The sequence below is a fragment of the Thermobia domestica genome, chromosome 15 (assembly GCF_964235325.1).
Source record: "Thermobia domestica chromosome 15, izTheDome1.hap1.1, whole genome shotgun sequence".
NCBI classification, from domain to species: Eukaryota; Metazoa; Arthropoda; class Insecta; order Zygentoma; family Lepismatidae; genus Thermobia; species Thermobia domestica.
The window spans coordinates 198,885,606-198,912,197 of NC_137468.1; the positions used below are offsets into that span (position 1 = coordinate 198,885,606).

At 36.0% G+C, this 26,592-nt stretch overlaps 1 protein-coding gene across 1 annotated transcript in view; it reads left to right on the top strand.

Moving 5' to 3' along the window:
• LOC145671784 (uncharacterized) overlaps positions 1 to 26,407 on the top strand; it is a 106,797-nt gene extending 80,390 nt beyond the window's left edge. Inside the window, exons 4-5 of the mRNA XM_081740993.1 lie at positions 24,294 to 25,022; positions 26,356 to 26,407. Coding sequence (XP_081597119.1) covers positions 24,294 to 25,013 — 720 coding nt within the window. The 3' untranslated portion in view covers positions 25,014 to 25,022; positions 26,356 to 26,407. The remainder of the gene's footprint in view (positions 1 to 24,293; positions 25,023 to 26,355) is intronic.
• Positions 26,408 to 26,592: the final 185 nt, after the last annotated feature.

A 26,592-nucleotide genomic window follows, 5' to 3' on the forward strand; every position in this document is an offset into this window, starting at 1 on the left:
GCTAAAGGAGACGGTGATGACGAGAAATGAGTGAAATGGTTGGAATGAAGAAAAGGGGAGGAAACCGGAGAACCCAGAGAAAACCCACGCGGACGGTGTTTCTCCAATGCAAAACCCACTTGCAACAAGTATTCTTTGAAAGAATTGGTGATCTAACAATTAAATAGGAATCGAAAGAGCCTGAAACTACCAATTGATACGATGTTGTTGACCCCCCAAGCTGAAACGGGATCGATCCAGAGTTTATTCGCACAAAAATCTTTGAGTTTAATGTTCCACTATTATGCCTGCTAGTCTCTTAGACTACACACCACAAACTTACTTGGTTGAGGATTGAACCAGGGACCGTATGCACAAGATGTAGGGGAAGGTAGTCGAATTCTGCGCGGCGGATAATTCTGCGCACACGTGTTCCTTTAACTTGGAGATCATTTACGACAGATTTGTTGCTGCTGCCACGAAGGAACCATTGCTAGTAACTAACATTAAAGGAGAGAAGCCATTATGTCAAATGTTTAGGCTATAAGTGGCCATTGAATTATTTCTTTCTTGTTGATGTTAAATTTTCTTGAAACAAATTAAGAGGTACGTTTTATACCTTATATACTTCTAGGTAGTTACTTTTATATTCCATTTATATTGTACAAAGGACATTATAATCATGGCAATTCGTAATGCTAATCAATATTTAATATGTCGTACTTTCGTGTTTTTTGTTAAATGGCGGAGTGGGGTTATCCTGCGCAAAATCGATGGGATATTCTGCGCAGTGCGCAGAATTGTACCTCAAGAGTATTTATGTTAATGACAAGCGTGCGTAATAGATCCGCAAAGTATCGCCACTCACTACAGATGCCGAAAAGAAGAGAAAGAACAACTACGAGAGGTAGTTATGCAGAGGAACAACTAAGAGAAGTTATCAGTGCTGTTAAAAGAGGGTGTACGATTCGAGAAGTTGAAAGATTTGTACGGAACAGCAGAATATGCTATTCGCCTAGGCATGAAAACTGGAAATACGGTGCTAGTCTCGGAAGGAAATCACTGTTCTCGCGAGAACAAGAACGCGAATTGGTGGACTATGTCATTATCGTTGCAAATTTATTTTTTGGTATCACACCTACAGACCATTGGCGTTTGGCATACGAATTTCTGAAGCAAATCGAATTGCCCATAATTTTGATGGAAATACCGAAGTTGCCAGTATAGACTAGTTAAAACTGTTTCTTTAAAGAAATCCACGAATAAGCCTAATGAAACCTGAGGGAGTAAGTTTCAATAGGATAAAGGGATTCATTGAAGAAGCCGTGACACTATTCTTCAATAACTTGGAAACAGTAATAAAAAAAGCACCATTTTCCCCTAAGTAGAATTTTCAATGTGGACGAAACGGGTATTTCGAACGTATAAAAACATGTGAGAATTTTAGCACCTAAAGGTCAGAAACAGGTAGGAACTGCTATTTTGTACGAGCGTAGAAAGACAGTCACTGTTGTATGTGCCTGTAGTGCATGTGGAATCTTCGTCCCGCCCATCTTTATATTGATACTTCGTCGCGTGTCACAACAATTAAAAAAGAGGTCCAATAAGTGCAATCTATTTCTGCAGTAACAATGGATGCATTAATGAAGATTGTTGATGCAATGGATTTATAACTTCAGAAATGTTTTGCGCCCATCTACGACTGGTCCAGTACTTCTAATACTTGACAACCATGCTAGCCATATTTCACTCCTAATTCACGTCTATTGTTGGGAAAATAATACCATAATATTAACAGTACCTCCCAATACATCTCATAGGATTCGGCCGTTCGACATTCCTTTCTACGCACCACTGAAAATGCTCTTTGTTTTAGAAATCCTTTATCGTCATACGCTCATTGCTTCAATGCACTCAAAAATATGTATTTTTTTCAGTTATAAAACAAGTAGACAATAAAGTACATAGTAAAATTTGTAGCCCACTTGTCGTTCTTTTTCTGAACTCACTCCTTCCAGTGTTTCTTTCAGAAACAACGTTCAGGGGGGACACTTAGTATTCTGGGGATCACTGATTGCACTATTCTATTTATTATTACGTTATAGACGTGTTATATTAGTCTCTTACGGGGCACTCTCAGAGCCCCGGGAGGGCAGTGCCCCCCAAAAACATGCCTGGAGGAAACACTGACTCAATGTAGATATATATCTAAGTATGTCATTTGTTATGAAAATGTTTTCTTGCTTTAAACATATATAACGGTATTCGCTTCGCGCAGAATTATCCTACACTACGCGCAGTATTACCCACCTAGTTGGGTGATTCTGCGCAAATGTATAGTTCAGGTTTTTTGTCTATTGTCGAGTACTGGTGTGAACTTTTCTTCAAATTTCGTCTTTATCTTGTCTACTACATAGCAAACAATGGCTGTGCAAATTTGTGTCGTTATGCTTACAAAAACAACGGAGAAATAACGATTTTTCCTTAAGTGCGCAGAATTCGACCACTTTCCCCTAAGCACTGTACCACTAAGCCACCCTGCATGCATATAAAAACATCCATCATTGGCGATTGACCTTTCGCCAATGTTTTGTTCTCTTATTCTTGACAGACTTTGAGTTGAGTTGAGTTGATTTTGAGTTTACCGTCCCGTTCAGCAGCGAGGCTATATGAGATGTGGACCTACTGATTAACGTGGAATCCGAACCACATGACCTCCCGCCGGGAATCGGACCCGCGTCTCCTACACCAAAGGCGCGTATGCTAACCGCTTAGCCACGAATTAAAAGTTATAATTGTTTACAATTAGCCCTTTTTAAGTTTGTCCATGATCCACCCTAACTTCATACCATACTTATTGAATTTTTCGAGGAATATTTTGTCTTCACAATATTGGGTGTGTTGATTTAAATAATTGATTAGCAAGCAGTAACACACCACATGTATTACCGTGATCTTTTTATTAGGACGTGTGAGTAACAGACAAAAATACTAAAATTTTAACCTCGGGAAAACATGCGCTATTATAGTAAGATCAAACTTCCAATTCTTGGAACATCAGAATTAGGCATTCACTTTTGAATATTATGTGCAGGGTTGGCAACTTTTATTAAGAAAAAATCGGGACGGGACAATCAGTGTTCGAGCACCCCCCCTCCTCCCCCGGAGACGATTACACGTATGGTAAGTTATTGAAAACTATGTAAATAATCAGCTGAATAACACGAACTTGAATGAATGCAGCACCTTATTATTTAAAAAAAAAAAAAATCCCAGCCACTGCTCATCACTAGTTATGAGCAATATATGCAACAAATTCAAACCAAAACAGCTGTAACTTATTTAACACAAACAAAGTTTAGAGATAAAACTATATATACAAGGGCGGATCCAAGGGGGATATAGGGGCTATAGCCCCCCCTTGACCCTCAGGTATACACTGGATAAAATGGACTTCAATCCTGTTTTACACTGGATAAAGCGGCAAATGTGGTTTAGCCCCTCCTTTGATCATATTCTGGATCCGCCACTGTAACATATATGTTTTTAAAATCACAAATGAGTGTATAACATTGTTAAAGAGTTACTGACAAAAAGTATTACTAAAATCAAGTTTTGTTCTTTGGCTATTATTATACAACAAATTCAAACTAAACAATTGTAATTTATTTAACATTTCAATGTTTAAAAAGAAAACTAAATTGAATGTTTGGTTTTTATTACAAACAAATGAGTTATAGTTAGCATGGCGGCCACCCGCTGAAGTGAGCGCTAGTGTTACTGCCACTGCGGTAGCAGTCACTTTTATGTAGAGATTGCAGAAAACAATATTTTTAGCATTGCATGGAATATACTATCATCATAATCGGCTGGATTATAAACTCGAAACAATTAAAGAATAACTAAATTAAAGACGAGCTGCTAGCTATTTGTCATAAATAAAATTAAAACATAAATTTGTTAAATTGATTATATACGTCAATTCTGCGTGTAAAAGCACTGGCGCAAATCCCGGGGGGATGAGGGGACATGTCCCCTCCAATCTTGGAACTGGGGGAGACTGTCCCCCCAATTATCCGATGTGAAATGTGTTTTGGGAGAGAAATGTGATGAGTTGTTTCCGCTTGCCACAAAGGAAAGTGAGATGAAATTGATGTCCCCCAGAATAAGCCTAAAATGTGTCGGTCTCCCAAAGTTGAAGATAACTCTGCTCCCCTGATCCTCCACAGCATTGTTTTTCAACTTCACATATATTTTGAACATCACTTTAAAAAAAAAAAAAAAAAAAAAAAGCGGTCTTATCCGTCCTCCCCAATGTTGATAACAGATTTGCGCTGCTGTGTAAAATAATAAACTATTCCTTCGTTAAACGGCGCAGTAAAATATTAATTGACTTTGAAAATCGATTGGAACAAAATGCTCCTGACGAGTGTCCGGTCGGGACGCGGGACACGTAAGACAGAGGTCGGTACAGTCCCTACAGAATGGGGACGGTCGGCAACAGGGACGTACGCAGGAATTTATTTCGGGAGGAGTCTAAAGTGTTTCGCGGAGGGTCCAAATACAATTTGAGGCTAAATTATATGAAAATTTCTAAAATTGTCTCTAAAAGTAGACTACATTTACAAAAAAAAAGTGGGGATTTCTGGAAGGGGGTTTGGAGCCCCAGAACTCAGCCCCTGCGTACGCGCCAGGTTGGCAACCCTGATTATATGTGATTTCAGCAACAGGCACAACTTAACGCTTACATTTTTCCATTATACATTTATCTATGATATTCTACTGTAAACGTGTCTTCAGATTGTCTTATGACATTTATCTACATTCACTGTTCCTTTAACAGCACATTCTGAACCTATTATTATTATTATTATTATTATTATTATTATTATTATTATTATTATTATTATTATTATTATTATTATTATTATTATTAAAATTGTGTAGGATGTATCTATTAGAGATTTGTGGGTAATTTATATTGCACTTGTTAGCATTTGGAATTAATAGTACTCTTTAACTCACTTATAAAGTGCAATTGAGAGGGTTGATAATTTGGGGATGTCTTATTATTGTTTGTTTATTGGTTAAACAGAATTGTGAAAAAAATGAATAGCAAGTTATGGATTCATAAAATGTGTATTTATACTAAACTGAATTTAGTGTATTGTGTTGTTTGCGTAGCATTTTCGACAAATATTATTTTAGATTTGAGTGTTAGGCTTTTAAACTGTTGCAGGCAGGTTTTTGGGTGAAAGGTAAACTCATGTCCAAAATTATTGTTGCATGTCTATAAATATGTTGTTGTAGGAATAAAGTTTGATAATGAATTCGCCCGGTATTTCTCATAATGTTAGTATGTGTATAATCGGCAAATACATGTATGTAGCAAATTTCATGTGAAAAGAGCAGTAAATAAGAACAATAAAACAAAAATAAAACTTTCTTGTCCATTTAGCAACATTTTGTTTTAGTCATTCTAGTTTTCGTATTTATAATTCTTTTCCTATGAAATTTACCACAAATATACATTTCCCGATTATACACATAGTATCAGTATTTAAAATACCCTTCAAAATCATTATCAAATTATATTCTTACAAGAAGACAGTTATAGAGGGTGCCCGGGAAATAACGACGAATTAGAATTTCGTGCCATTTTGTCATATTACGGTTGGCAGCCGTGGCTTTACCATGTTTGTTATCCTCTATCCTTCCGATTAGTAGCCTCTGTGGTGAGCATTGTTGGTTGGTGTTTACTTCGGCATGGAGCGTTTGACAACAAAGCAACGCATCCAAGTGATTAAAAGTTATTACAAAAACAAGGAAAGTACTACGGCAACAGTTCGAGATTTGCGTGTGACACTTGGACGCAATGTTGCTCCTACTCAATCATCAGTTCGGAAGTTGGTCCTGAAGTTTGAGGCCACGGGCTCAGTGTTAAATGTTAAGCAAACTGGAAGACCGCGTTCTTCTGAATGAAAAGTTTCCTCAAAATATTATCTCTTTGCGAGGAAATCAGGAATGGCCTGCCAGATCATGCGATCTTATCCCTTGTGACTTTTTGTGTGTGTGGGGGAGGGGGAATTGTGAAATCTAAAGTGTACGTGAACAAACCACAGACAATACAACAACTGAAGGATGAAATTTAGAGTGTTATTAACGGCATCACACCAGATGTTTGTGAACGCGTCATCGCAAATTTTAATGAAGGCATTGCTTATTGCCGTGCAGCCTTGGGTGGTCATATGCCGGATACAATTTTTCATACATAAATGTGAGAAAATTACCTAATGTGTATGCATGCATAAGTGGGAGAAGTTACTCAATGTGTTTATATATTTTTTTTAATAGATTTTATATTAGTTTTATAGCACTTAATATTCGTCCCTATTTCCCGGACACCCTCTAGATATGCGACAATCATTTTGGGCATGTGTGTAAATACTATTACGTCGTGTGTAGATATTTCGATGATGGAAACAATGTATTCTGTTTTAGCGTACTTTTAGAGCAATAAATTGTTGTTACAATGACAAGTACAGTGGATGTACGAGTTTTTAAACAATGTAGTTTTTAATGTATTACTGGATAGATTGTTATTACCTTCTTTTAGATTTTTTTTTTTTTGTTATTTTCTATTTGTATATATTTTGGTGATTTTTACTCACACACTAAACTCTTACACTTAAAAAAAATTAAGAAGTAATTCGAAGGTTATATACTACTGGAAAGTGCAATAATACAGTTTTTACAATTTCGATGAAATCTTAAACATACTCTCAACATTTTTTTTGATAAAATTTTGATCAACCAAAAATCTCCCTGACTTTATTTATTTTGACATCACACTAAAATGAAATATTTTTTTTTTTTACCATACTGCTTGACCGTTGTGTAGTTGTTTACAAAATATATTGTACAATCCGCGGCAAAAAAACCTGCAACATGAAGATATAAGTTTATTGTGAAACTACGCCTAACAGCACAGGGAATGAACATAACGTCTAAGTGGAACGAATCACGCTAGGATAAACCTCGGCCTCCTCCCGTGCACACTCATTTTGGAGCAAAGGACTTCGTCATTTCACAATAAACTTATATGCTCATGTTGCAGGTTTTTTGCCGCGGATTGTACAATGTTTTACAATAATGCAAGAAAATAGTTTAGCATATAGACATACAATACCAGACATATTTTTGTGACACACAAATACATTACAACAGAAATTAGATTAATAGGATTTTAAAATATAACTAAAAACTTGTATCCTAAAATTATGCTTTTATATAATGCTTTAAAATAATTAGTCTTTTAAGTAATTAAACTTAAAAATTATAATTTTACAATATTATAATATGCTAGCTGTTATTTATAATGAATCAAGAATGTACTTGTACAATCATATTACCACTAGAACAAAACGTGCCGAATTTATATCAATTCTCTTCAGTTTTTGCAGTTAGATAATGTCTTTCTTTCCGTTGGGCCCGTTTTGCTACTAAAAGGGTCAGTTTTTTTTTTTTTTCAACTACACAGGGTAGGAAATAAAATTATACTTTCCAAGCAACAATTCCTGCCCGAACATTAAGTGAATGGTTGCTATAAAAGGGCCACAAGGAATTCGCGTGATACACAGGCTGACAGATTGTGACGTTTGCCTTTTATTATTGGGGCTGAAAAAAATATTTCAAACACTATCATTAACTAACTAACTCTATGGCCTATGGAACCCGGAGGTTCAATGCCGCGTTCACAAAAGCTCTCCATTGACCTCAATCCTTAGCCAACTAGACCCAGTTTCTACTTTGTATTCCTATTTCTCAGAGATACATCTTAATATTGTCTTCTTATCTGCGCCTAGGTCTTCCTAATGGCCGTTTTCCGATTGGATTTCCAGTTAAAACTTTCAAAGCGTTCCTACTTTCTTCCATTCTAGCTACATGACCTGCCCACCTGAGCCTCCTAGACTTCACGACCCTAACAATATTTAGTAAACGGAACAAATTATGTAGTTCCTCGTTATGAAGTTTCCGCCATTCCCGATTCTCATTCCTCTTGGGTTCGAATAATAACTCAGGATCTTGTTCTCAAATACTTTCAGTCTATGTTCCTCCCTCAGAGTAAGCGACCATGTTTCGCAAACATATAGAACAACAGTCATGATTATCGTTTTATATACTTTAAGCTTCAAATTCCTTGACAGAATTCGCAACGACAAAGACTTTGAACTAAATGTTAACACGAATTCCCTGCTTTCAGTCGATATTTAATTTCATTGTGAATATGATTTTGGTCTGTTAGTATTGATCCTAGATATTTGAAAATATCCACTTTATCGAAAGTATTATTTGATATTTTAACATATCCATAATTTGCAGTATTACGATCCCGACGAACTTTCATGTATTTAGTTTCTCTGCATTATCATTAAACAGACACTAAAATCATGTTGATTCAAATGATAGAACCTCGCTTACGTAGCTTGAATAATATAACACTATCGACCGTTCAGTATTACTGCTGGCTATATGTATGCTAGAAACGTATAGCTTCAACCAATCAGAGCGGTGTGTTTAGCTCCTATGGCTAAGGTGGAGCATGATTAAAATACATGCGTCTCGCCAATACATAGTTGCCAGACGTTCAGTATCGTGTTATGGAAAAAAAAATCTTACAGTGTTGTTTTTGCGATCTTAATCCTATTAATTGGTAAATTTGTAGATTTAATCAGATATGTCGTTATGCATAACTCAATATTTTAAATATTAATATAAAGTTAACACAACATATTTCTTTAAGAAGGCTGAAAAATGAAAAGTAAATATTCTTCTAGAAAAAGAAAGTAAAAAAAGAAAGAAAGAAATTCTGAGAGTGATTTCTCCTCAACATTCTTTATACGATGGAAAAATAAATAGAGATTACATAACCAAACCCACTTGTGCTAATTGAAATGTTTTTGATAAAATATTTTCCGTTCCTTAGAAATATCAACTTTTTTTCTTTTCCTCTTCGAACAAATGTCTTATTTCTGTCGTATATACATTTCCTACTTGTTTTTTTTTCTTAATTTTCTCGTAGTGATATAATATTTAATCCTGTCCTCGTCTTTTATTTCCTCACTATATCATCTGGATATAAAATGTAATAATCTTATTTTTTGTGTTTGTTTCTTGAAGTAGCTGCATTGCTAACTACAGTCTTTCTTGTGTCAATATTAACGGTTTCTTCGAGAATCTGGTTCTTAATCTTCGTTATTTCCATTCACACTTCAGCTACAGAAGTAAAATATACCAAAGAAAGATACAAACGAAAGGGAAAACATTAAGATAGGAAAAAAATGTAAATCTAGTGGTGGATCTTGAGGTGAGTCGCATCGGTAAAAATTGAAATCTTATGGCTACAAGCTATGGTAATAAACCTTACCTAGTGTCCTAGTCCTTGTCTACAACAACTAGAGCACGATTTCTTAGCTGTAGACATAAAAATTTGATTTTTACCGATCTGACCAGTGGCGGATGTAATGCGGGGCCTGGGGACCTAGGCCACCCGAATTTTTTTTAAGTTTATATAGTTTCTTATTTATATAGTTTGGAAGGATTATAGTGAACTCATGACATACGTATCATAGTCTGGGGTCTGGCTTTCCCCCAGTTTTTAACTTCTGGATCCGCCACTGGATCCGTGACTTCCCTCAAGACCTACCACTGCGTAAATCAAATAGCCTATAAAATAAGGAAAGTTAGAGGTACCTTCACAACCAAAAACTCAAAAGGACTGAATATAATAATAAACAGGGGAATTTCGTTTCACATTGTGGATCACCAAACAATCTCGTTTCAATACTCATATTTGAAGAAGTATATCTATAACTACTGGGTGCAATAGAGGAATAAGATTAAAATAATTCATATAAAAAATACTCGATATCTCTTACACTCTTTTGCTCCACGGAAATCAACATTGAAACCGGAAATACTAGGAAATTTCAGTCACTTCAGGTTTCCGTAGTGTCGTGAGCGCTGATTGGATGTTGTTGTGAGACGCTGAATCGATTGCAAGAAATGCCTTGTTGCCACCCATTACCATTTCTGTTCTATATTGATCAACTTTGAAACCGGAAATGGTTGAGTTGTACAACTTCCGGTTAGAATAGAGAATAACGGAAGAAATGGAAGCTATTCTTGGAATGTTGAATCTATTGCAAAAAATGGTTCTTGATGTCTTTTACTGTTTTTACTATAGGGAAATTAATATTGAAACCGCAAGTATTAGGAAATTTCAACCACTTGCAATTTTAAGAATAGTGTTGCGGATTGTGATGATATGTTCTCTTGAGACGCTGAATTGATTGCAAAAAAACGCTTGTTATTATATACATTAAAACCTGTTTTCAACGGACCCTTTATTAAACGGAAAACTGTCTTAAACGGAAATATTTCACGGTCCCATGAATTTTGAAGTAAAAAACCTCGTAAAAGTTCCTTCATTAAGCTGAAACTGTGTTATGCGGACAACAGAAAGCAACATAAATCTTTAACGGAAAATTTTGAGTTCCGGACTACAGCGTTTAGGAAAATGAAGTTTAGAGGTTCAAAGGAACTGTAACAATTTGCCTTACGGAAAAATGAATCTGATTTAGTTAGTGCAGTTTCTTAGGCTAAAATGTGCCCGGAAAGTCGAGCAGCTAAGCAGTAATGTATACACAAAATCCTGCTTGACTATTGGAAAAAATAAATAAACATGTGGAAATCATATTTTGTGTTCATTTTTTGTGTGTGTGTGTGTATTAATTGAACCAAGTACGTACACCAATATATTTTCTCAGTATGTACGTTATAAGCATTTTTTGTTTTATTTAGGCAAATGACTACCTTCATTAAGCGGAAATCTGACTTTAACGGAAATTTTTGCGAGTTCCGCTTGATTCCGCTTAAGACAGGTTTTACTGTATAATCGTTTTTGTTCTATGGCGATAAACGTTGAAACTGAAATTGTTAATTTGAATATAGGATTAATGAAAAAGGTGGAACATGTTCTTTGGGAGCTGAATCGATTGCAAAAGAAATAGCATCTTGATATTTCTTACCCGTTTTAGCTCAATTTCAACCACTATTGAAATCGGAAGCAGAAGTAAATTTCAACCACATCCGGTTTGGTAGAGTGTTGTGGATAGTCACGATATATTTTTTTATACATTGGTTGAAATTTAGTACTTGCAAGAAACTATGTCTCGCTATCTGTTACCATTTTCATTCTATTCTGATAAACATTTAAATCGAAAATTGCTAATTTGAATCACTTCCGGTTTGAATAGAGGGTTAATGGAGGAAATGGGTATATTCTTGGGACGCTGAATCGATTGTAAAAAATCATATTTCGATATCACTTACCGTTTTTGGTCTGATACTTATCAACAGACGGATATAGCAGTTCTTTTAAGGGTTTATCGCCATCTTGGCCGTAAACGTTGCTGAACCGAATGAGTCACTATTTTAGGTTGTGGATGTGACGTCACGTATGGAAACTAAGTGAAAAATTGTGGTAAGGATGCATTCCTGTATGCAGATATGCAGAAAATTTGACCTGAACAAACCACATTACGTTTGACACTAAACTATGAAATTTAGAATATGGTACACTGACATGTTCAGGTTTCGAACTCACGACTATTAATCAAAGCATCACATAGTATTAAAGACAAAACTAGAGGATAATATCTTCCCGCGGTACTCCAGGGCTTTAGGAAAATAAGTTCCTCCATAATCCGTGAGGATAAATGAGGAATTATTCAACGGACTGTACGGTAGTATACCTCTCAGTCCACACTGCAAAGATGAAAAGGAAAAAAATGAAATGAAATCTTTGAGTTTTACGTCCTAATTTTTGGTCTACAGGTAATTTTTGATCACGCTACAACTATACTGATTTTCACTTTCCATGGAAGTTAAAGATTTAAAAAAAAATGTTGAGAAAGGTAAATAAATAGTTTTAAGTTAAATTTCGATTGGAAATTACGAATGTTAGTTAATAGTTCCGTCCATAATAGATTGTTCTACAAATACCTGTATTTCGTGTAATTTTAGCCTGTCAAACCTTTTTAAAAAAATTATTGCTAAGGATAAGGACTTAACAACTTATTTGTGAAAGGAAATGCTTACAAATTTGGATTAACAGTAAACAAAAAATTCAATTATTAACCCTACAATGCATGCTTTTTTTTATTTTCTGTGAAAAAATAGTTTTGCAAGAGAAAACAAGCATGAGTAACGGTAGTGCCGGTATGCTTAATACTGCCTATGCGAAAACTGTTAAATTACAACTAGCTTCGAAGTTCTCAATCTGGTTCAGTCGCGTACTATAGTTACTGTTATGTAAAGAAAGCACAGATTATTTACCACTATGATCCATATCTCTCCCACTATGAATTGTAGGGTTAAGACAAAAATAAATGTTAAAAAAATGTTAAGTATAACGAAAGCTCTAACAATAAGTTTAGAGTTTATCACAATAAATGATTGAGAGTAAGGCATTAGGCCCTTGGCACCAAATTAGTTTAGTTAAGTGAAATTCACTTTCTTTTTATCGGCCTTATGACTTGAATAAATTTACCGTACAATAATTTTTTGAAAGTTATATGACATGAAAAAAAAAAAGGAATGCCATTGAAAATGAAATGAAACCTTTGAATTTACGTCCCACGGTTTCGCCGGTTAGGCTAAAGGAGACGGTAATAATGAGTGATGAATGAAATGGTGGAATTAAGAAAGTGGGAGGAAACGAAAGAACCCCGAGAAAACCCACGCACACGGTATTTGTCCACCACAAAGTTCACTTGGCGGGGGCTGGGATCGAACCCGGGACCCCAAGCAAGGAATGCCATTGATTTCCATAACATGTCCTAAAGACCTCGACTCTGACTCTGATTCATCATATACACAACGATTTTATGATCCAAACAACCGAAAAGCGATTAATTAAAAAAAAATGCTTTGACCAATAGCTATTTAAGTAACTCATTATGCTCAAAATATAACGATTTTGATTAAGTGATACCTTTTTAGTGGTGTCGTAACGAGATTGGATAATTGAAGAAGCGTATAATCCTTAGGATTTGAATTCAAATAATGAAAATTACAATAAGCAACTTAATTAGATTAAGTAGAATAAGTCATTATCTTGAAAGAAAGAAAAATGGGATGGCCTAAAGAAAAATAGTTGAGCCATTTTCCATATTCCGATCTCTTGCGAATATCATTCAAGATTAAAACATAGTCAAATTTAAATCTACATTTTAGGATTACATGTATACAGCGGCACAAATCTGTCTTCAACACTGAAGGGGGGTGGGGAATGGGTAAGACCGTTATTTCTTTAAACGAAGTTGAAAATATTTATGAAGTTGAAAAACAATGCTGTGGAGGATCAGGGGAGCAGAGTTATCTTCAACATTGGGAGGCGGGAAGATTTGACGCTTATCTGGGGAGGGGGGGGCATCAATTTAATCTCACTCTCCTTTGTGACAGTCGGACACAAATTATAACATTTCTTCCCAATAAACACATTCAAATCGGATTATTGTGGGAGGGATAGTTCCCCCAGTTACAAGATTGGAGGGTACATGTCCACCTCATTCCCTCTGGATTTGCACCAATGTATGTATATAAAATATATGTACAACACATGCAGATGTGAGTACGGACAAAATCATTATTTTATCATACATATGTAAATTATATAAGTATAGACATGCATACACATAACATCATTACTACTTTAATACAAAATACAAATACATCTGTTTTAATTAATTCCACTAGACACTAGATAACATTAAATGTGGTATTTTTTCCGTAGTTTTCCATATTGTGGTATTGGGATATGACATTCTGTTCTCGTCCATGGACATGGACCCTAATCTACGATTTAGGATTTATATTTCTGGGCTGTCGGCATCTATGGCTATTTAACTCGTCACGTACGAGGGATGCCGTCTCTCTTCAAGCACGCTGTCCGGGGAAAGGGAAGCAACGAAGCGGCCTGCAACCTGTAAGTTAGGTACCACCACGGCATTTGCGTAGTGTGAATGAGGAAAATCCAGGAAAATCTCATTCAGGATGGCTGGCCTGAAAAAGCTTTTTGCACGAGTGCCCCACCGGGAATCGAACCAGAAACCGCTTGCACCATGGACCCTAATCTCTCTATTGGTTAGAAAGATTAGGATAATTAGTTAACTGCGGTTTTGCTTAGCTTGACTCTAATTATATATAAGCTTTACAATAAAACAGTACACTGTATGACAGGGCGCAAAATTTCAAAATCAGACGCACTCGCCATTCCAAAAATTATGGTCGCCAATATCACTCACGTACAAATTATGAGAGATTTCCCCCCTCCCCTAGACACACACACACCAGGGCCTTTGGTTTGACAAAGAAAGAGATTACATCAGGGCATAAACTTTCAAAACCAGACAATTAGAGTCAGTACAATCAATTTTGAATTGAACAATTCATATAGAAGTTAAAAAAATATCTTACCTTAGGACTTCACGTTTGTGTAACGCTCTCTTTCTGCACTGAAATACCAGTTGTCGATTGCAGTTCGATCTCTCGCATTGAGGTGCCAGGAGGCAAATCATTTCGATTGAGAATGGCAAAGGAGGGGTGAATTACAACGTTGTAAAGACTTCACTTTCCATGTCCGTTGTGAAGACTTCGCACTCCGTGTTTTCTCTCAGTCAGTAACAATTAGTTTGTGCGAAACAGAAACTGCGCAGCTCTGCGACTTTAGGCAGAAACCATTCCTACTGAACACTGGTCGCCAACTCTAAATTTCTAGTCGCCAATGGCGACCTGGCGACCGGAAATTTTGCGCCCTGCTGTATGATCTTCTAAGTAATAAATATAGGTTTGTTCTCGATAGATGTACATTTTTAATACTGGGTGATCTACTATTATGTTCGTATTTTTATTTTACTGCTATTTTATCACAAAGGATGTATAAATAATATAAATAACTCTTACCATTATATTATACTCCATTCTATGCCATTATGTCCCATTATGTAATTGTTATGATATTGTTCTTTGTTGCAAGTCTAACCAGTAATTAAGTGAAGATGGCGCAGAGACTGAACATTGCTGACTTTGCTCCGATTGCAGCAAGGATGGAAGTATGGCAGTCGCCTGTAATGGTGCAGAGATGGTGGACGCGGAAGAATGGGAGACACGGACGTGAAAACAATAGACTATATGCGAATTCGTTGCGTACGCGTTTAGTTACTCACCAAAAGTGTGCTGAGCTTCCGAAGAGAGTTGTCATTGAAGAGGCTTAAGACTTGGTTTATAGTATGGCACGGTCCAACGGCTAATAAAGAAGATCGACTGGAGACCATGGAAACCACATTTTCTCCAGGCATTGTCATCGGAAGACTGTGATGTTAGGATGGAGTTTGCTGAATCCACATTACAATTGATGGAAGAAGGGGCAGATCTCTAGAATTGCATTCTGCTATCAGATGAAGCAGTGTTCCATGTGAATGGGTTCATAAATCGCCATAACTGTCATTACTGGGCATCTAGTAACAACAGTCCTGAAGCTACAATTGAAAAATTACAGTCATATCCTTCGGTGACTATGTGGTGTGGTATTCGTGATGACACTCTTATCGGTTCTTACATTCTTTGTGGAACAATGAATGCGGAAAGGTATATATGTACATGCTATAAACGTTTGTTTATACCGTCGTTTCAACCTGGGACGGAGTGCACAATTGAAATAGAGTACTAAAGATAATAAGATTGAGCAGTAAAACCTTTTTTCCCTGGCCCAATGAAACGAATGCTTCCTTCAATGTCAAAGTAGTTAAGTCGTGAACTTAATTAAATCTATGTGTTAAGTATTCAATTTTCTTTTTTTTTTTTTAACTTTTGAATTGCCATACTCAGAGAATAATTATATCCCTAATCCTGTGAGAAAAGCAAACTATAATGTTCCCTTCCCTTCTTCCGCGCTGAAATCCAGGACAGTTAAGCGTACCGAGAAATATTTTAGGGACGCTGATCTAGGTTCCGTGACAGTCCCGGGCTTTCTAGGACGAATGGCAATTTTATCGTACAAATGAGTTAATGTGCAATAAAGTAACGATTGTAACAATATTAGTCTCCTCTCACTTATGCACAAATAGGTCAGGCACACAATCATGAAATCTTTCAGTTTTACATCCCACGGTTATTCCGGGTTGACTAAAGGAGATGGTGATGATGAAAAATGAATGAAATGATGGAATGAAGAAAATGGGAGGAAACGGGAGAACCCCAAGAAAACTTACGAACATAGTGTTTGTCCACCACAAAATTCACTTGGCGTAAGCTGAGATAAAACGAGGGACCCAACGCACCAGAGGTGAACGCTCTACCACTGAGCCACGTGCCGCAAAAGATAAGAAAAGGAGAAGAAAAGAAAAAATAATTAATAGGAAAGAAAATGGAAAGTGAACAAAATTAAGAAAACAACACAGATAAACAAATAAACGCAAACTAAAGCAAAGAAGGTGAAACAACGACAGAAAGTGAATGAATAAACATAAAAAAAGGAAGCTGAACGAATAAAATAGCATGGGAGACAATAAATAAGTAACAGAAGATAAGAAAAGATAGAAAAGAAAGAACGTATAAAAATAGAGAATAAGTCTAAGTAGGGAAAGAAAGCAGAAAGATAAGATAAACAGAAGATAAGAAAACAAGGGATAAGAAAAAAATTCAAAGAAATAGAGAATGCAAAAGAAAGAGGAAGGATATATGACGTCTATATTGATGCAAATAAGCTGCTCTACACAATTTAGGAGTGAATGCTGCAAATAAACCATAAAAAGGGAACGGTATTGAATCCAAAAGATTCTTTACTTAATAATTCCGCAATGCCGGATGTTTATTGATGCTCTAATATTAAGCAAAGCAGAACATACAATAAGAGAAAGTATTGTTTTCAGAAGGGAAGTCTTCAATGGGTATAAAAGACATCAAAAGCATCTGTTACAGCATCAAAGATCTTCTGACTTCTCTCCACAGCAGGATGAAAACATTTGTAAGTAAAAGACGAAATTTACATAACATTTAAGCTGTTTTCAATGCAATAGCGAGTTTCTTTGGAAAAGTATGCTATTTCATACATCTTCAGAGGATTGTTATGAATAGAAACCGGATGTTTAGGCACTAAAAACCTGGAAAATAGGCACTAAAAATTTAAAAAAATAGGCAGTAAAATAGGCACTAAAATGTAACTCGAAATAATACTCAATACCATTAAAAAATAGATTCAAATCATAGATAATGTTAAAAAATATAGAAATATACTTGTTTGTTATTAACTTTTTTTGGTTGTATATATAAAAACGAAGCTTGTTATGCATTCCATATATACTGGGTGAACCTGAAAGATGTGCACATCCTTCGGGAGGTAATTCGTGATATGAAAAGAAGACAAAAAGTCCTTTTGGATGTTGTGGAATTCCGCGTCGTGAACGAGTGACAGGTGGACCAACTTGGAATCGAAAATCGAATCCTGACAATTGGAACGAGACAAAAGTGTTTACATACTTCGGGAGGTGATTCTTGACATTCAAGAGGACTTTTTGACTTCTTCTCATGTTACGAATCACCTCCCAAAGTATGTGCACATCTATCTGTTCCATCCCAATTGTCAAGATTCGATTTTCGATTCCAAGTTGGCACCACTGTCACTCGTACACGACACGGAATTCGATAAAATACAAGAGGACTTTTTATATTATATTTTTATATATATTAACGTGCCACGTGAATGTGTTTATTAACACATAATACACGTATATATTTGTGTGTTATTTATGTTATATAAATTATTTATTTTCCCAATGAAGGGTTATTTTGATGAAAATGCGTAGAATAGGCAACATTAGGCACTAAAGCAATTATTTACGCAGTAAAGGTCGAAATAGGCAAAATAGGCAAAATAAAATTGGCTTAAATCGAAACTATAATCCCCCATATAAACTTTAAAACTTTATTTTTGATTGTATCTTTATTATTAAAGAATAGGTATTTTGCCTAACATCCGGTCTCTAGTTATGAATGTGTGATACGGAGTACTTATATTTGCGGAGTACCTATTTTTATATACAGTGTTTTGAACAAAGTTTTGCTGTACTGCAGTGGCGGCTCTTAAGGGAAATTTAACTTTTGTCGCTACTATTAAGGGAAATGGCTTATGTACTAATGCCTGGAAACAACTTTATGAAGCCTTATGACACTTTCTTCTGTTAGCTTGGGACGCTAAAATTTATAATTTTTGCCGATGTTACTTCCTTCAAGAGTCGTCACTGTTATATAGCAAAACCAACATGTACCAGAACATATTAGAGTGACTCTCTCTTACGACCTTGTGAATGTAATACGTAATTTGATATAACACAACCTATATTAAGGTCAAAAAGGTGCTTATATGCTTATACGATTCGAACACCTCAGAAGGTGCATTCCATCCAAGTTTTAATGAATCCAGAAAAATTAGATGCAAGTGTTTAAACCAATTAAGAGTTTATATATATATATATATATATATATATATATATATATATATATATATATATATATATATATATATATAAATGACTATCATTGTGACTTGATAACTCTTGAACCCAACAAATCTCTATCAAATTTTCAATATAGATGAGGTTCGGTCCTGGGATGGTTTTTATCCTCTGACTTTTACGGTGCAACTTAAGAGAGGGAGATACATAAAATGAACGAAAATGATCGATATTAGTGTCGAATTCATAGTTTTCAAGATCACTGAGACGAACGAGTGACTCTTCCGATGCCGTTCAAATCCAAATTCAACCCCATTAGTACTGTAGTGACATGTAAAAATAATTTTAAATGACCAATATTAGTGTCGAATTCATAGTTTCTGGCGTACGTAAGTTGATTGGTGACAGTTTTGGTGCCCTTTAGGTGCAAACTGAAAGTATTCTCCCCGTGCAAAAAATCTGCATTCTGCTAGTTTTGTGTAAAAAGTATACAGTTAATGCAATAAAATGTGTTTTAGCCTAGTAGTCCACTATCTAGTCTGAAAGAAAGGGTTTTGGAAATCGGAATCACTGAATATATTTGAAAGCATGTATTGCTTTATTAGGGGAGGGACATTCCAGGATAAATTAGGGATACATCATGGACTGGGACGATAGCCATTCCTGCTTAAGGAGATTGTAAAGAAACTGTAACCCCACTAGATAGAAGACTCTTCTCTTATTTTGTCAATTAATTTTGTACGGAGTGACAATATCCGGAATATGTTGCTCAAATTGCAGAGATGGATATTCAATTCTTTGCGCAAAAGATAACTTCAGTGCATAAAGACAGGATGATCCGAGCACTTTTTGGATCTAAAGATCCAGTATATTTCAGACAAACAAAAATTCTTGTAGGCCTTATACCTGGAGAACTACATATAGTGTAGCCAAACCAAAACTATCACTTAACTCAGTATGATGTGCTTATTCCGTAAAACAAAAAAAAAAAAAAAAAAAAAAACTCGATTTAGGGGCCGTTCAAAAATTTTGTGACTCCTGATTATTGGCCAAGATCGCAATCATTTGATGCATTTGTTGAATCATTGAATCATTCCTAAATTTTTTGTTAGTTATCTAACACGTAATCGAGAGTACTTTTTTTTTACAAATCTGAAGAGTTACTGAAATTGTCTTGTAGAGCTACTGCTGTTGTGTTTACTTGGTGTTAATTGGTAGGGAAAAAGCTGAAGGGAGAAATGTGATTAGTTTCCAGCATTACTTCACAGGGCTCCCAGAATAAGACCAATAACAGTCAACAAACGTACTCCATTTCTCGTTCAGTTTTGTTATGGTATACGAGTGTTACAATTTAAGGGGTAACATTGCCACACAGAGTAATTAGACTAGAAAGTGTAGAAATTATGTAGAGAAGGAAAACCATTGACTATGGACATATTAATGTCAATGTTTATTTTAAATACTCTTTAATGTTTAAATATCTACTTTCATAAATACAAGTAGGCTACATTATAAGTTATTTGGATGGTTTAATGTTTGATCCGATATTAAACAATTTTACTTATTCAACACAAAACTATATTTAAAGTATGTACATGAATTTGAAATAAAATGAAATCTTTAAGTTTTACGTCCCACGATTATGCCGGTTAGGTTAAAGGAGACGGTGATGATGAGAGATGTGTGAAATGATGGAATGAAGAAAGTGAGAGGAAACAGAACCCGAGGAAACCCACGCACACGGTGTTTGTCCACCTCAAAGCTCACTTGGCGCGAGTTGGGATCGAATCAAAGAAACCAAGCACCAAAGGTGAACGCTCTACCACTGAGCCACCGCAGCCCACACAAGAACATAGTTAGGTCCAACTTATTGTCTTTGTTTCCTTGAAAAAGATTATCTTGCAAAAGAAAACAAGGCACGTAAGAACACAGTGACAAACGCTTGACACCACTTTCAACGAAATTACACACAATTTTCTTTGTTTCATTAAGGTTTGACGACGTTTTTCAGCACCGAGACTAAATGATACGGTGTCCAGCAGTTTAAGATGGAATTCGAACCACTATGCAATTCTCTTCTACTGGGAGTCGAATCCGGGACCCCGTGCACCAAAGGTATACGACTTATTATCCATTTAATCAGCAGGTAGCAATGAGATGCGTAACAATTTTACACAACACGGTTCAAAACAGGTTAGCTCTTTATGGATTGTCTCATTATTTATTCAGTTTTTTGTGAAAGAAAATTTCAACATTCATTTTTAGTATTTGACTGAATTATTGGCAAGGAAACACGTTTCTTTCTGGTGTTGTAATTTTCACAACAGCACTTAAGTAAAGGATTGTAGGTCAGGTCTGTACTTAGATTATTGGCCGTTGCAGGAAACTAAATGACGTTAGGACAGTGTTGCCAATTTGGGGGGAAAGTCACTAAATGTAGGGGATTCGACTTCCAGGATAGCGACTAAAAGTTATTTTTCCGATTAGCGACTTTTTTGGTGATGTTTGAATGACAATTTGGCGACTTTCTTGGCGACAATCTAGCGATTTTTGTGCTTCGAACAACTTATTCTATGATCAAGTACTATTAGCTTCCATCAGTTCAGATATATATGTTTAGACTCCTTTTGCTTATTTGAATCAACGCAAGTATTGAGGAACTGACAAAGGACGTAGCATATATCTCCATATTCCCACTTTGATTGTAGTTATCTGTTGCCCTCTAACGGGGACCGACATCTACCTTTCATGCCGTATCCCCTTTAATTTGCGAAGCTTCCGTTTAGAAGCACAAGTAACATATTACCAACAGCAAGCTGATTATCTGTAGAAGCGTGAGTAAGAGAGATGTGAATGTAAGACTTTTCTTTGTAGACTTTTACTTTTCTTCGTTTTTCTAAACCCATTTTTGATTTCGTTGAAGTGAAATTGAGCATAAAGTAAAACGTATATGTTGTATTAAAAGTGAAATTATACTTAGTTGCATTACAATTCTTTAATTTACGTTTTTTACTTATATGATACGTTTTTACCATAGATAATATTAAGGTTTGAATTGATCACACAAGACACAGAGATGAAATTCCACACGAATAATTTTTAGCGACTTTTCACCCAAAATGGAGTCATTTCATCTCTTATTTAGCCATTTTTTGAATCAGCTTGGTGGCAACACTGATGACGTTAGCACAGTGTTGTCAGATGGTCGGAAATTTTCCGCAAAACGGGAAATTCTTAGCATTGGCGGGAATGCGGGAAATTCTGTTCGAAAATGGGAAATTCTCTCAACTTTTCTTCCTTTACATGTCTTTTCTATATCACTTCTTGTGTTCATCTCTTTTTACATGGATAATGCATGGATTGGAAGCGTTTTTAAAGGTAAAAAGAATCAGAACAGGAAGAGAGGTTTTTTAAACCGAACCAAATGGAACTGATTGTTAATCACGCCAATATCCGTTTTCTGCGAGAAGAAAGAAGAGAAGGAGGGTTAATGGCCCTTTGTTTACTTTATTCTTTATGGCCAGTCATTCACGGAATTTTAGGGTGAAGTGAGGGAAGGATATAATACTTCGAAGTACCTAGCACACACATATACATACTCAAATATATATTTATCTCTATAGGCTACCAAATAAACCACAGATAAAAAATAAAAGGATGGTCCTATAATAGATTTCTCCCCCTACAGAAAAAGATGTACTTCTGATTGATTGTTCAGAGTTATTTGATTTTAATTTGAAGTTATTAACATAGTGATTAATTAATTCTGATATTCTTTCTCGGCAGAAAAGCGATCGGGAAATTTCAGGGCTTTGAGCGGGAAATCTGTTATTCTGAATCTGACAACACTGCGTTAGCACAGCAGCATTCAGCGAGCGTTATGAGGAGAATAGAGTAGTTGCTTTTATAAGAGACGCTGCAGATTTCATCTCCGTTTATGTCTGGATAAATCAGTTTAAATTGGAAGTATCATCATCACTTTTGATTGTTAAATGGCTTTCTTGTGAATTTCACAAGTCATTAACTTTAAAATAATTAATTCCTCTCCATTAGCTTACAAGTCATAGTAAAATTTATATTATTCAACTAAAATATTCATTTACAGTATTTGTTCATTCGAGACGTTACTTCATGCAGAATCCATGAATCTAAAACCCTGATGTTATTACTTATAATAGGCCCTTGGATAGAAAAAAAAAAACACTTTGCTAACAGCACATTTGAGGGACTGATCCGCTCTAACGCCATCTGTCACCAACCACCTGAACTACGTCTAACCTAGCAACGAACACGTGTTCATTGCGCTGTGTCGCCCTCTCACTAACCAGCGTATCGGGAGTTTTCTAGACCTAAGGTTCTTGGATATAGTACGCTATAAATGGACTTCTAAACTAGTTTGTTGGGATTATATATCCTTCTAAGATATACTCTAATCTTTGGCCTTACAACGATCAAATTAGTTCCTCACCCACAAAAGTATAGTCTGAATAACAGGATACTAAGCAGAGACGTCATTTAGGAAGGGAAGAGGTGCAATTGCCTCTTTCCTGAGTTTGCTATACTTGAAAAACAACAGAATTGAAAGATATTAAATGGTGTCCCCAGTGACATCAAGTTTTGAATGCATTTAAGACCTTCAGGAGCGTCCATTCTTTTCGTTCCTGAAGAATGACTACTAGCCGTCATGAATGGGTAAATCAATAATAATACAGAAACAAAAAACTTGAAATTCAACTAATATCGGAGGAGAATGTTGCCCCTCCCTCTCCTTCAGCAAAATTTGAAATGATTCTACTAGTATTAAGGAAAATGCTTGCAACTTCCACAATAGGCCTAACCAATTGAGTTTTTTTACTTATTTATTTCGTATTATCCATGCATCTGAACAGATACTCCATTTATTCGGGGCCTCCAACATATTCTCATGATTCCGTGAATAATCTCCAAATATTGTTACTTTGGTACATCTCTTTTTTATAAATCTTCATGTACCAAAACCTACAAACCGACATAACTCACAAAACAATCTTGACAATTCTTATAGTAAACATTATGTTACTTCATCTTTTAATACTTATTCAAATGGGCTTTATGGCAAACATCGTATGCCTGAGTTTTGTGGAGTATTCCGTTTTCTATTAGTTTCTTCATTTCACCATTTTCATTAATTCACATCATCACCTTCTCCCTTAGCCTTGGTTCATAATCGTGTGACGTAAATCTAAAAACTTCATTTAATTCCATTTCCTAACACTTATTACCATAATATGTCCACTCTCTTCCACAATACCTTGTCATTGTCACAGGTTGTTAATGTGTAACACATATTTTGTATAAGAGTTATCCCTAGTAGCAGAGACAATTTGCAAACCGCTTGCTGTAAGCCTGCATTGCAAGTCGGTCAAGCTTGCATCCATCTTGATTGGAAAGCGTGCAAGCAGGATTCCAGTAACAAAGTTACATAGGGACAACCTTGCATTCAATCTTCCATTCAAGCTTGACGTAAGCATTTAACGCTGGTGGTAGGTCAATAGCCAATAAACGGCCAGTGATGCTATGACGCTCTGCGAAGGGTCTATAGCATCGCTTGCAAGTAAAGACAGATTGTATGAAAGCACGCGTTGAAAGTGCAAGCTTGGAAAGTCGAAAACCAAGCAAGCGAAAACTGGTCTATAGCTTTCTTGCTACTTAGGATCCTTCTAAACCAATATAAATCATATAACTGTTGATATTTTCCAGATTTTGTTAGCTCTTTTCACTTTGGCGGCGTCCAAAGTTGAAGAAAAGAGCAACCAACCAGCGAAGAGAGGTATTTCTGGACTTGGCGGAGGTCATGGAGGAGGTTTCGGAGGAGGACATGGCGGAGGACTAGGAGGAGGACATGGTGGAGGTTTCGGAGGAGGATTTGGAGGAGGTTTTGGTGGAGGAAACGGAGGAGGATTTGGTGGCAGCGGCGATCTTGGTGGAGGAGCTCCTCAAGTTGTCACAGTCAATAGACCAGTACCTGTACCAGTTGCTCAACCTGTTCCAGTCACTGTTGAGAGAAGAGTTCCTGTTCCAGTTCCACAACCAATACCCGTAGCTGTCGACAGACCTTACCCTGTTCATGTTCCAAAGCCATACCCAGTAATTGTCCAAAAAGCTGTCCCAGTTCCAGTAGAAAGGCCTGTTCCTTATACTGTGAACAAACAAGTACCTGTATATATTACTAAACCAATTCTTGTTGCCGTTGCTCAACCATACCCCGTTCAAGTGACAAACCAAGTTCCTGTTCGTGTTTCTGTTCCTCAGCCTGTGGTCGTTCCTCAACCCATCGTCGTTCCAGGAGGTGGTGATGGAGGTAACGGAGGCGGAATCGGAGGTGGCGATGGAGGATTCGGAGGTGGTCATGGAGGATTTGGAGGTGGCCATGGAGGAGGATTTGGAGGTGGCCATGGAAGTGGATTTGGAAAACATTGAATTATTTTCGTAAGTTGTTAATTTGTTGAACAAAAATCTATTGTCACATTTGAATTCTAAATATTGAATTAACCTATAGCAGATTATTTGTAGTATGCATTTTCATAGGTTCCTGCAGGCTTTAAATACAATTTTACACCTTTTCGATGAGAAAAGTTATTTCTTTTTGGTACTACTTTCAAGGTGCTACTTTCAAGGTGCAATAAAAGGGAATGAGAACCATCTTTCTTTTTAATCGTACAGCAGGAACTGAGACTGGTAAAAGGAACCAAAGGTTCAACGTCGCCGAAAAATCTTACCATTGAATTCTACTTGTGCCGAGTCAAGCAAGTATGAATTATTATTATTATCCATTTCCCTAAGACCATAGGGATTTAATTCTGGATCTACGGAAAGGTCCCTTTGCTTTAGGCTTGCCGATCAGGATAGTAAGCACTCTCCTTATTACCTATGCGTGAGTCGTGCCCATTTATGTTTGAAGTCACAGTGTGCAAGGCAGTGGTGCTATTCAGCCGGTTCGCTAGAACCGGTTGTTAAAATATTTGGAGTTCCTAGAACAGTTTGTTATACTAAATCATAAACTTATCCCGTTCCCCACCACACACACGCAGCTGGAAGAGAATGCTTGTTGGATGCAAATTTTTCATAGTCAAAAATAATTGACCCTTTACTCTGTACATACCAGAAAATTAATGGCGGGGTGGGGAACGGTATCTTTTATTGTAAGTGTCTGTTTTTTTAGAAATACTTCGTTAAATTTAAAAAACAATACTTGTGCTTCCACCCTCAATAAGAAACTTGTTTCTGACAAAGACAAGACTAGTTTTCGTATCAAAACTGTGATAAATAACTAAATGGAACAGGTGTTAGCTACTGGTCGAGAGCAGAGTTCTTGTACAGTATTGGCAACACTCAAGCAATTCATGTTGGGATTTGTTTAGCACTGTCCGTGTGACCTTAAACTAATGCGATCTAAACATGATTTATGAATGTAGTATTCAAATAGGTCAGCTTAGTAAATTTAACTACCATAATCATGAAGTCTGTTTCCAACAAGAAATAATTATTTTTAATAATATAATTATCACAGATATATATATATATATATATAATATAAAATAAATAATATAATTTTGCCACCCCATGCAAATGCACGTGTTGCACATATGATGAAGAAGACCCTGGTTGTACGAATACGCATGTTATATTTTCACTGTAGGCTCCTTAATTGACGCGAATCTTGTAGTTCCGTAGATAATAATGATAAATTTGTTATTATTACTCTAACTTGATCAAATATTAAATAATTATATTATAATACACTTTCATTTCTCTGTTTCAGGTTAATATTCAATCACTGATACAAGAGTGTTAACATCTGTGAACGAAGAGCTCCAAAGAAGTTTCAATCTGCTCTTTATTAGGCCTACATATTTCTCACTTTGAATGCTGTCACAGATGAAAACTGTTGATAAATAAAATATTTTTTTAAAAGATCTACAGAGTGTTATTCTACTTTAAAGGTGCAGAAGAGATTACCAATCTGTAGCACACAACATATATAAAATCCCGACAGTGT